General features: G+C 42.8%; 1 protein-coding gene across 8 annotated transcripts in view; it reads left to right on the top strand.

Moving 5' to 3' along the window:
- Positions 1-1,260: 1,260 nt before the first annotated feature.
- Positions 1,261-13,023, top strand: part of LOC109897815 (protein MON2 homolog) — a 63,424-nt gene continuing 51,661 nt past the window's right edge. For 7 of the 8 annotated variants that reach the window (XM_020492410.2, XM_020492409.2, XM_031833211.1 and 4 more), the window contains exon 1: positions 1,262-1,725. In XM_020492410.2, coding sequence (XP_020347999.1) covers positions 1,618-1,725 — 108 coding nt within the window. In that variant the 5' untranslated portion in view covers positions 1,262-1,617. Of the gene's footprint in view, positions 1,726-13,023 lie in introns of all 8 variants that reach the window. The other variant, XR_004211166.1, reaches the window with a different exon arrangement.

The raw sequence follows: 13,023 nt of genomic DNA, 5'->3' as shown, positions 1-13,023 counted from the left end.
GGTGGTGTAGGTGTCCTGGAGGACAGGTAATTTGCCCCTGGTGATGCGTTGTGCAGACCTCACTACCCTCTGGAGAGCCTTACGGTTGTGGGTGGAGCAGTTGCTGTATCAGGCGGTGATACAACACAACAGGATGCTCTTGATTGTGCATCTGTAAAAGTTTGTGAGTGTTTATGGTGACAAGCCGAATTTCTTCAGCCTCCTAAGGTTGAAGAGGCGCTGCTGTGCCTTCTTCACCACGCTGTCTGTGTGGCTAGACCATTTCAGTTTGTCCGTGATGTGTACGCCGAGGAACTTAAAACTCTCCATCTTTTCCACTACTGTCCCGTCGATGTGGATAGGGGGCTGCTCCTTCTGCTGTTTCCCGAAGTCCACGATCATCTCCTTTGTTTTGTTGACATTGAGTGTGAGGTTATTTTCCTGACACCACACTCCGAGGGCCCTCACCTCCTCCCTGTAGGCCGTCTCATCGTTGTTGATAATCAAGCCTACCACTGTAGTGTTGTCTGCAAACTTGATGATTGAGTTGGATGTGTGCATGGCCACGCAGTCATGGGTGAACAGGGAGTACAGGAGGGGGCTGAGAACGCACCCATGTGGGGCACCAGTGTTGAGGATCAGCGGGGTGGAGATGTTGTTACCTATCCTCACCACGAGGGGCGGCCCGTCAGGAAGTCCAGGACCCAGTTGTACAGGGCGGGATCGAGACCCATGGTCTCGAGCTTAATGCCGAGTTTGGAGGGTACTATGGTGTTAAATGCTGAACTGTAGTCAATGAACAGCATTCTTACATAGGTTTTCCTCTTGTCCAGATGAGTGAAGGCAGTGTGATTGCGTCGTCTGTGGCATGATGAGGTGTTAATTATGTAATTAACTCAGGAACCACACCTGTGTGGAAGTACCTGCTTTCAATATACTTTGTATTTTTCATTGATCCCTCATTTATTTTGGCAGTTACCTGTACATTGCCTTACAAAATACTACATTCATTTTTTTGTATTACTCCACTAGAGGACGCTGGAATTATTCTGCTGGAATCCGGTCATGTTTACCTTAGTGCAAGTGACGTGTCACTGGGATGGTCTCAAAAGTTATACTCACGTCCTCGCTACTCCTCTGCTACTCAAAAGCCATTGGATGAGAAAGCCAGAGTTCCCGCCCCTCTGACATTCTTCTCCAATGGGTTTTGAGAAGTAGAAGATGAGCGAGGAGAGAGGCGCAAGGAGAATACAATTGAGATTTTCCCAATGTCTACCAAAGCATTGTGGGATTGAAACGGTGCTTGCAATGGTGACTGCTGGAGCCGTAAGAACTACGGGTGAAACTGAGAAATATTAACCATATAAATGTCACTAGAATTGTGCTAGTGATGATAATCTATGACACCACCGTCTAGGCGTTTTTGTTGTGGACAAGTTTATGCCCGTGTCATCCCCTCCATTCTGTATGGGCAAAGTAGAAAACTGGAATATTGACTTGTGTCAGTGGACGCTTGCTGAGGTCCATACGGTTTTTCGTTTTCAAAGGGGCTGAATAAGTAGGCCGGGAACCAGTATCTTACGATTGCATTCATTATTATTTCAAGATTTGATATTTGGGTCGAATACATAATCCAAAATGTCGACTAGTAGCCCCGAAGCGGTGAAGAAATTACTCGAGAACATGCAAACGGATCTGCGGTCCCTGTCAATGGAATGCAAGAAGAAATTCCCCCCAGTCAAAGAGGTAGTTATGGCTGTCTGACGTTATAGCTAGCAATTCCTCTCTTGCTTTCGCTCAGTTTCACTCTACTGTATGTTATGTGATGTTTTGCCACCTCACCACTGATTATACATTTCAATGCAACTGCTGATGTTGTGATGCGAGCGCTCGCGACATGTATCAGAAATAGGAAGTCTATATTGTTCCTTGTGACGTTTCAATCTGACGTCACTTAATTGAAGTAGACATTTAAAACTGGTTGGATTAGGTAAGGGTTATTGTTAAGGTTTTACCATCAGAAATAATAGGGTGATACCCAGTTGTGAAGGCTGCATGGATGCTAGCCAGCAGATCCGTCCCACTTGCTTACATCTGCACTAGGGTCAAACAGCATTCCTGTGTATATGAAGACATCCACCGAGCCGGCACAAGCTATGGCTTGGAAAATGTACCTCAATCCAGGGATGGGAAATGCGTTGTACTCCGAATCGTCCCATTATTCCAACTGTTACATCAAGAAGATTAAAAGACTACTAGTTTTCTGGAAAACTGGCTTCATAAAACTGGCCTCATACTAGGTAACAGCAGCCATTTTGGAATGGCAGTGTCAGCCAATCAGCTTCTTTGTTGTTCAACCATACATGCATTCCATAACAGCTGCTGTTCCTACTGCTAGCTAGCATGAGGATGAAAACAGCAGTTTACTTAAACTAGCACTTGTTCAATCTTCTCGGTTTAACACTTAATTTGGGATAATGGACAAATTTGAGTACAACGCATTTCTCATCCCTGGGATTGAGGTACGTTTTCTGAGCCATATCCCGCACTGGCTTCGCAGTGTCTTCATATACACAGGAATGCTGTAAGACTCTAGTGCAGCTATAAGCAAGCGGGTTGGATCTGCTGGCTACATGGATTGGATGCCAAAGATTTTTATAACTAAGCCAAAGATTTTGGGATGCTTTTCCAAGGTCTAGGTGTAAACAGTAGCCAGTTGTCAAATACTCACTTTACATTCTATGATGGGACGTCCATAGTTTTGTGTGCATGTCAGAATCAGCTTTTTCACAATTTTGAGCTTCAATTATTTTCAAAATGAAGATGGTTAGTGTTGCCATTGCATTGGTCAGAAATGCTACATCCCAAGTGTTGTGATTAACCCGGAAAATAAACATTCTGCCATTAATCTGCTGACAATTTGTGAACTCTGTGCGGTTCGCTTAATTTTTCGTGCAGTGTGAACATCCAAAGGAACTCAGACCCCTGAAAGGAGCCCCCGAAGCTAACCGAACTGAGATCATCTCAAGAGGGAGTCTAAGTTCGGTTTGCTTGGCTTGAATTGCCTGGTCTGGTTCACTTTTTTTTAGGGGAATGTGAACACAAAGCTCCCCAGGTTGGCTTATCATTATTCCCACACCACACACTAGACTACTGCAACACAATTGCCCCTGCCATAACCCAGCACATTGGTGCCATGAAAGAGAGATGTTGATGTCCAGGTTCGTGGATTAAAAAAACGTGCCTTTTTTGGATATTGATTAGCAATTGTCAAGGATCCCAAAAATGTCATTCTGGAAGAAAACCTGATGGAGTCTGCAAAAGACCTGAGACTGGGACGGAGATTTGTCTTCCAACAAGACAATGATCCAAAACATAAAGCAAAATCTACAATGGAATGGTTCAAAAAGAAACATATCCAGGTGTTAGAATGGCCAAGTCAAAGTCCAGACCTGAATCCAATCGAGAATCTGTGGAAAGAACTGAAAACTGCTGTTCACAAATGCTCTCCATCCAACCTCACTGAGCTCGAGCTGTTTTGCAAGGAGGAATGGGAAAAAATGTCAGTCTCTCGATGTGCAAAACTGATAGAGACATACCCCAAGCGACTTACAGCTGTAATCGCAGCAAAAGGTGGCGCTACAAAGTATTAACTTAAGGGGGCTGAATAATTTTGCACGGCCAATTTTTCAGTTTTTGATTTGTTAAAAAAGTTTGAAATATCCAATAAATGTCGTTCCACTTCATGATTGTGTCCCACTTGTTGTTGATTCTTCACAAAAAAATACAGTTTTATATCTTTATGTTTGAAGCCTGAAATGTGGCAAAAGGTCGCAAAGTTCAAGGGGGCCGAATACTTTCGCAAGGCACTGTATATATATATATATATATACACAACAGTATGTCGACACCCTTCAAATTAGTGGATTTGGCTGTTTCAGCCACACCCGTTGCTGACAGATGTATAAAATTGAGCACACAGCCATGCAATCGCCATAGACAAACATTGGCAGTAGAATTGCCTTACTGAAGAGATCAGTGACTTTCAATGTCGCACCATCATAGGATGCCACCTTTCCAACAAGTCAGTTCGTCTAATTTCTGCCCTGCTAGAGCTGCCCCGGTCAACTGTAAGTACTGTTATTGTGAAGTGGAAACATCTAGGAGCAACAACAGCTCAGCCACGAAGTGGTAGGCCACACAACCTCACAGAACTTGACCGCAGGGTGCTGTGGCGCGTAAAAATTGTCCGTCCTCGGTTGCAACACTCACTGCCAAGTTCCAAACTGCCTCTGGTTTCAATGGCTGAGCATCGACACACAAGCCTAAGAACACCATGCACAATGCCAAGAGTCGGCTGGAGTTGTGTAAACCGCCATTGGACTCTGGAGCAGTGGAAACGCGTTCTCTGGAGTGAGGAATCATGCTTCACCATCTGGCAGTCCGACTGACAAATCTGGGTTTGGAGGATGCCAGGAGAACGTTACCTGCCTGACTGCATTGTGCTAACTGTAAAGTTTGGTGGAGGAGGAATAATGGTCTGGGGCTGTTTTTTATGGTTCCAATGAAGGGAAATCTTAACACTGCAGCATACAGTGACATTCTAGACAATTCTGTGCTTCCAACTTTGTGGCAACAGTTAGGGAAAGGCCCTTTCCTCTTTCAGCATGACACTGCCCCTGTGCACAAAGCGAGGTCCATACAGAAATGTTTTTTTGTGATCAGTGTGGAAGAACTTGACTGGCCTGCACAGAGCCCTGACCTCAACCCCACTGAACACCTTTGGGATGAATTGGAATGCCGACTGCGAGCCAGGCCTAATCGGCCAACATCAATGCCCGTTCTCACTAATGCTCGTGGCTGAATGGAAGCAAGTCCCCGCAGCATTGTTCCAACATATAGTGGAACACCCAGAAGTGGAGGATTAAAGGGGGAACCAGCTCCATATTAATGTCCATGATTTTAGAATGGGATGTTCGACGAGCATACCTTTTGTAGTATGTGTTTTTAGCCTACTGACACAATGTTCAGATTATTTGTTTGCAATATGTGATCTTTAAGCTAAGAGAGGTTCATAAGCTGTTTATCGTTTGTGGGGTTTGAATAGTGTGAGGACACACCATATGTGGTTGGAATTGCAACTAAGGGTACAAAATCAATGCTAGTTCTTAGGCAGTAGCTTACATTGGGTGTACAATTTTCAGTTACAGCATTATTTAATCTGCAGTATCCCTCTGCTATTTATTTTGTTAATATTATCTTCTGATTATAATTATTAGGTCATATTTGAACTACATGCAATGTATTAGCTTCCAAAATGTGAGTAGGTATATTTAGCTGTCCGATACGTTCTGATCAAATGTCTTGCCCTGCACTAAAAACCAAGAGTATTTGAGGTAATGTGAGAAATATCCTGGTTCCTTTTTCTAAAGAGCAATGTGAATGCAAAGAGGACTCGGACCAGAAAATAGGTGAAGTGAACTGGCAAATGAGTTGAGTCCTTATTCAAAAGTAAGGTTAGTGTTAATAGAATAAGGACCAAGATTGGTTCTTTTAAGAGGACTATATGTGAAAACAACTATGATGCCTGGTCTACTTCATCTAGCTAAATATTTTCCATATGGGATGAAAGATTTGCCTTTCAAACTGAGAATACTGCTATCTAGCATTCCTCTCTGTACTAGCTAGAGATAAGCTGCTCCAATTTCCAGATCTCACAAACTGTCCAAGGTTAAGCTGATGCAGTTTTTCAGTAGAAATTGGAATTATGCTCTTTTTTTTAATTGCATCTAGCTTACATGCTGAGTACTGACTGTCTCCATTTTACCACAGGTGCTTGGACTACACCTTGCATCAATTGGCTTAGCATGAGAACAATGCTGTGGAGGAGGTTATGTTCGTGCTTTGTGTTTTACAGTACAAATTCCTGAAGCATTGCTACAAGCATTTACCTAGTCCTCTGGTAAGCCAAATGTAGACACTTGTTTACACGATGTCACTTTGCCTAAACACACCAGACCTGTTTTGTTACTTAACTATTTGCTTGATTATATGTGACTAGTTTCAGGAAACTAGGTGTATGTCGCCCTTCACTATCTCACAGGAGAGCCATTTGAGTGTAATGTTTTTTATTTATACCAAAATGCGGTTTTTAGGCAGAAATGCCTTCTGGAACATGTGGACTTTCATGTGCCTTAACAACAAACGTGTATGCCATCTGTAAATACAAATAAAATTGGTATATTACAAGCCTAGTTGGTTTATCCATGGAAAAAGTCAGCAACCTTCCCACTAGCCATGATTGGCTGAAATAACGAGTTGGCTGGACAAACTGAGAGATGAGTTCGGATTGGTCTGCCATGTAGCACGCTTCTGTCTATAACATGAGCTCGTCAGTCTGTGTAGGTAATCCTTTCTAACGCAGATTTTTTGAAAGATATCACGTAGTAGATCGGCATAAGTGTTAATATCCACTTTCTGGAAGACCGGACTTTGAAATCTGTGGAATTAGAGTATGACAGCTAAGGCGTTTGATTGCAAATATACAGATGGAGTAGAAAAGAGAACACACAGTAAGCTGTTGTAATCCGGAGACAGGTGTTTTTACATCTTCAAAATAAGAGCTACCATGGCATCTATGACAGAGGGAGTAGCGTGCGTCCATCCATGTATATGGGTAAGATAGTCTAGCTAGCTACATTTTCAGATATTACATGTTTCTAATTTTGTCAGAAAGTCCTTTTTAATTTTAAGTTAAAGTGTACTGTTAGCTAGCTAGCTAACATTATCTGGCTGGCTTGCTAGCTACGTTACATGTATGATCTGTGTAGTAATATTATTTGTATCTCAGAGCCATTTGTAGGCTAGCTAACATTGAACCTGGTTGGTTGGTTACCTGCAGATTCATGCAGGGTAGTAATGTTATCAGTTGGGATTATGGTTTATTCTTTTGCTAGCTAGCTACATGTCTAAACTAACCACCTCTGCTAGGGTGAGTAAAAGGGCCAGTGAGCTGTTCTCTCATTTGTCTCTGGAAGTAGCTAGCCAACGTTAGCCAGTTAGCTTAGGTGCTTGTTGTTAGGTCAGAACGCTCTGATTAACCCTACTCCTCGGCCGGAGCGTCCAGTGTGCGCTCTGAACGCACTGAATTTACAAATGGAAAATCTGACAATGCTCTTAGTTTACAAATGCCCAGAGCACACTCTGGCGCTCCAGATTACAATTACAAACACACCCATAGTATAACCAGCTTTTAGTCTTGAAATCTTTGGTTGTTTAGTACATGGCCTCACATGTGAATCCTTAAAGAGATGGGTGGGGCTAAAGCTTAAGAGGGTGTGAATGATGCTGAATGCATGTAGACAAAAGAGCTCTCCAGTAAGTGTACCAAATATACAACTTGATTGGAGTCCACCTGTGGTAAATCCAATTTATTGGACATAATTTGGAAAGACACAACTCTCTATATAAGGTCCCACAGTTGACAGTACATGCCAGAGCAAAAACCAAGCCATGAGGTTGAAGGAATTGTCCGTAGAGCTCCAAGACAGGACTGAGCAATCAGGGGAGAAGGGCCTTGGTCAGGGAGGTGACCAAGAACCCAATGTTCGTTCTGACAGACCTCAAAAGTTCCTCTGTGGAGATGGGAGAAACTCCCAGAAGGATAACCATTTCTGCAGCACTCCATCGATCAGGCCTTTATGGTAGAGTGGCCTGACCAAGCCATTCCTCAGTAAAAGGCACATGGCAGCCCACTTGGAGTTTGCCAAAAGGCACTTAAAGGACTCTCAGACCATGAGAAACAAGATTCTCTGGTCTGATGAAACCAAGATGGCCTGAATGCCAAGTGTCTTGTCTGGAGTAAACCTTGCACCATCCCTACGGCGAAGCATGTGGGTGGCAGTATCATGCTGTGGGGATGTTTTTCAGCAGCAGAGACTGGGAGATTAGTCGGGATCAAGGGAAAGATGAACGGAGCAAAGTACAGAGATCCTTGATGAAAACCTGCTCTAGAGCGCTCAGACTCTGGCTGGGGTGAAGGTTCACCTTCCAACAGGACAACGACCCTAACCACACAGCCAAGACAATGCAGGAGTGGCTTTAGGACAAGTCTCAATGTCCTTGAGTGGCCCAGCCAGAGCCTGGACTTGAACCCGATCAAACATCTCTGAGACACCTGAAAAAAGCTGTGCAGCAACGCTCCCCAGCCAACCTGACCGAGCTTGAGAGGATCCGCACAGAAGAATGGGAGAAACTCCCCAAATACAGGTGTGACAAGCTTGTAGCGTCATACCCAAGAAGACTCGAGGTTGTAATCGCTGCCAAAGGTGCTTCAACAAAGTACTGAGTAAAGGGTCTGAACAATTATGTAAATGGAATATTTGTTTTTAAATTGTAATACGTTTGTAAACATTTCTAAAAACCTGTTTTTGCTTGGTCATTATGGTGTATTGTTTGTCGATTTGATGAGGGGGGAAAACTATTTCATCAATTTTAGGATAAGGCTGTAACGTAACAAAATGTTATGTCAAGGGGTGTGAATACTTTCCAAATGCACTGTATGTTTTAGTGCAATGCACAAAATGCCTGTATCGCAAGAATCAAGTATATATCTATATATATTTTTTTGTATTGAGTTGGTCTTTTTGGTCTCGTCTCCTTTGCTCCTGTTGTGCTGTGTGCACTCTGCACCTGCCTACCCCCCCAACACCAGGGCTGTAACGTAACAAAATGTGGAAAAAGTCAAGGGGTCTGAATACTTTCCGAATGCACTGTACATTCAAGTTAATCAAATTAATTGTATTTATTGCCCAGCGATAGATGCAGGGTGGTATACTGCAGTAGGCCTAGCTGTCAGAGAAATGATGCTGTCTCAGTCAGTCTCCACATTTGAGATGACTGCTCCTTTATGCTTAGCCTGTGCCCTTTCAGCTTCCAGTCCAGAGTCAGCAGGCAGGAAGGCTTTGTTTTGTTTCTCCTCAGATGTAGTCACACAGAAAGACTCAGCTCTGGGGACGATACCTCTACAGCAGGGATGGGCAACTGCCGCAGCCTTTTGTAGACCCGCGGACCAAATTAAAAACATTTAATAAAAAAAATGTAAGATGGGGGTGGGGCTCAGTGGGGGTCGCAACATACTGTTGAGAGTTAGAATACACAAGCTGCAATTTTGAAATTTGGCTGTGCATCAGCAGTCACTCAATTAGCCAATGTCAGCAACAAATATTATAAGTTAGTCTAGCAGCCAGCTATCTAAGCATGGTCGAATTACTGACCGAAGTGGGGCCCATTGATCATCAGTTATCACATTAAAAACGGCAAACATTTTCCTCCACCCTATGGCAAAATATGTAGAATTTAAGGCAGGGCAATATGACATCTATCATATCACAGAGAAATCTTATGTGCCTATTTAAGATTTCTCTGTTTTTCGTACGATGTACCCAATGACTAATGAAAACTTGCTATGTCCTCATTGTGATTTTACAGACGTGTTTTATACGTCTTATTTATACACTTTTGTAATATTTATGAAATGCATATTGATATATTTGGCAGCACTTATTTTGTTTTCCCTTTGCCCTCAACCCCATTCGATGTGTGGAACGGATGTGGCTGGGGCTAGGTCTACATAAGGGTGCAAATTTTTTACAAATTCACAAAAACTCTGACGAAGGCCGTGAGGCCGATACGTAAGCTTATTAAATATCAGTGATACTATCAGGAGCATCTTCATCTAAGTCACAACAATAGACAAACACAGTCTGCTTAAACTAATAACACACAAATTATTGTATTTTTCTTGTCTATATTGAATACATAATTTGGTGTCGGTTGTAAAAAAGTATCTGAAACCCTAGGCTAATGACTTCTCCAAAAGATAATTGGAGTCCGGAGTCAGCTAACCTGGAGTCCAATCAATGAGATGAGATGAGATTGGAGATGTTGGTTAGAGCTGCCCTGCCCTATTAAAAAAAAAAAAAACATAAAAAATGTGAGTTTGCTATTCACAAGAAGCATTGCCTGATGTGAACCATGCCTCATACAAAAGAGATATCAGAAGACCTAAGATTAAGAATTGTTGACTTGCATAAAGCTGGAAAGGGTTACAAAAGTATCTCTAAAAGCGCTTTATGTTCATCAGTCCACAGTAAGACAAATTGTCTATAAATTGAGAAAGTTCAGCACTGTTACTACTCTCCCTAGGAGTGGCTGTCCTGCAAAGATGACTGCAAAAGCACAACACAGAATGCTCAATGAGGTTTAGAAGAATCCTAGAGGGTCAGCTAAAAACAGAAATCTCTGGAATATGCTAACATCTCTGTTGACGAGTCTACAATATGTAAAACGCTAAATGAGAATGGTGTTCATGGGAGGACACGGAAGAAGCCACTGCTGTCCAAAAAAAACATTCAGCAATGTCTGAAGTTTACAAAAGTGCACCTGGGTGTTCCACAGCGCCACTGGCAAAATATTCTGTGGACAGATGAAACTACAGTTGAGTTGTTTGGAAGGAACACACAATCCTATGTGAGGGGGAAAAAAGGCACAACAAATCAAAACCTCATCCCAACTGTAAAGTATGGTGGAGGGAGCATCATGGTTTGGGGCTGCTTTGCTGCCTCAGGGCCTGGACAGCTTGCTATCTTCGACGTAAAAATGAATTCACAAGTTTATCAAGACATTTTGCAGAAGCATGTTAGGCTATCTGTCCGCCAATTGAATCTCAAGAGAATTTGGGTGATGCAACATGACAACGACCCAAAACACAGAAGTAAATCAACAACAGAATGTCTTCAACAGAAGAAAATACGCCTTCTGGAGTGGCCCAGTCAACCTGATTGAGATGCTGTGGCTTGAGCTCGAGAGCAGTTCACACCAGACATCCCAAGAATATTGCTGAACTGAAACCGTTTTGTAAAGAAGAATGGTCCAAAATTCCTCCTGACCGTTGTGCAGGTCTGATCTGTAACTACAGAAAACATTTGTTTGAGGTTACTGCTGCCAAAGGAGGGTCAACCAGTTATTAAATCCAAGGGTTCACATACTTCTCCCACCCTACACTGTGAATGTTTACATGGTGTGTTCAATAAAGATATTAACATGTAATTGTTTGTGTTATTAGTTTAAGCAGACTGTGTTTGTCTATTGTTGTGACCTAGATGAAGGTCAGATCAAATTGTATGACCAATTTATGCAGAAATCCAGGCAATTTCAATAGGTTCACCTACTTTTTCTTGCCACTAGGGCTGGACGATATGGGCAAAACATCTAGATCTTATTTTAACCAAATGCTGCGATTTGACTTGACTTGGAAGTCAGTTAATTTTAAATAAATAAATAAAACCCTAATCTATGGATTTTGCAGGACTGTGAATACAGATATGCATATGTTGGTCACAGATACCTTAAAGCGGTGTGAATCAGAAAACCAGTCAGTATCTGGTGTGACCATTTGCCTTATGCAGTGCACGGCCCCATGTGCATTATCATGCTGAAATATGAGGTAGATGAAGGGTACGACAATGGCACTCATTATCTCATCATGGTATCGCAGTGCTAAAATGTTTTGCTTTCAAGGTGTTGTGTGGGGGGGGTGGGGGGTGGATGCAGGTATGCAGACCCACGAGCCACTGAGGCACCTCACTTGACTTTTTGTTCTTCTTGTGGCCCCTGTAGAATCTGGCTATACTAAGCCTGTCCTTTGCTGGGCTTTCTAAGTGGTCTCTTTTACATTTTGATCAACATCTGAATTATCTTACTATGGGAAATGAGAATGTCAGTTGTGCCCTTGAGTCTTTTTAAAAATCTTTTCACTCAGATAGCCAGGTACGAGACACCTTGACCAGTCTTGCACACCCCTCTCCCATTCATTTACTTATTTTACTGCAGTGCAGCTGTTTTCTCTCAGGTTTGTCTGGGTTAAGAAGGGCTGAGAAGAATCCTGTAGATTTTTCTACATCACAGCTTCACGCTCTAGACCTTTCCTTCTATTGAGTGACAGCCAGCTAAATCAGTGGGAGCTTCTCTGTTGTGCTATGATTGCAGGTCTCTCTGTTGAGGAGTTACAGTGCTGTATTTGTCGACTGTCTGAAACGTGGCTCCTCCTTCATACCCCGTCTGTATGGCTGACTTTGCCACACAGGTGTCATACAGTCTGAAGAAATAACAAGCTGAAAAGCAGAAACTTAAGTAGAACTGACAGAAGGTGAGACTAAGGTTTGGATTAATTGAATAAGCCCCTTCAATGTAGGCTATGCAGCAGCCGAATCAATGCGAAAAGCTGCAGTGTGAGTTGCTTTCTCGACATCTTCTGAGACAGCCTATAAGCGGCTGAGCAAATGATGCTGGGCTTTAGGAGAAGTAGTGAGTTTGCATTCAGGCTGGTGCCCAACTTCATGAATAATTCTCCCCTAGGATAAAACAAAAAGTGAAGCTAGGCCTATGAGTGTTACCTGGTCCTTCCACTATGTGTCTTCATGCTGCTGTAGTGTGGATGAACCTTCGCATTCAGTGGCTTCATATGCCCTCCACAGTGCGGTTCGCAGAAATAGTTCTAAACTGCCAGCTTGTAATTTTGACTCCTACTGATTCAGACTGAAGCTTCTCAGTTCTATTGTAAAGGGGAAGAAAGTCATGCAGTGTCAGGCCTTTTTGGGCTCAGTTAGCATTTTACTGCATAAGAGTGTGGGTGTGGGGAGGGTGGACTTGGTACAGAAAGACTACTGACTGAGCTAGCATGAATAGACTGGAGTGGTTTCATACAGTGGTTGGTCTGTCTGATGACCTAAATGACTCATAGCAGATCCATTCCACTCTCATCACAAACAAGAAGAACGAGGAAATGAAGCCAGTTATTTCAAATGTGAAAGTGTGAGGATGCACAACAAGCATCCAATAAGCATCAATAGGCTAGGCTAAATGTTGCCCTCTCCTATTGGTAAATCCTCTCCATTGACCATTTAAAGGTTTTCCAAAGGCCCTAAGCCTACTAATTGCACATCTGGGGACAGTGTTTCAGTGGTTTTCCATGTGCATGTCATC

Source organism: Oncorhynchus kisutch, linkage group LG10 (genome assembly GCF_002021735.2).
Source record: "Oncorhynchus kisutch isolate 150728-3 linkage group LG10, Okis_V2, whole genome shotgun sequence".
NCBI classification, from domain to species: domain Eukaryota; kingdom Metazoa; phylum Chordata; class Actinopteri; order Salmoniformes; family Salmonidae; genus Oncorhynchus; species Oncorhynchus kisutch.
The sequence above is the reverse complement of the archived record's forward strand: the minus strand, read 5'-3'. Positions and strand labels throughout refer to the sequence as shown.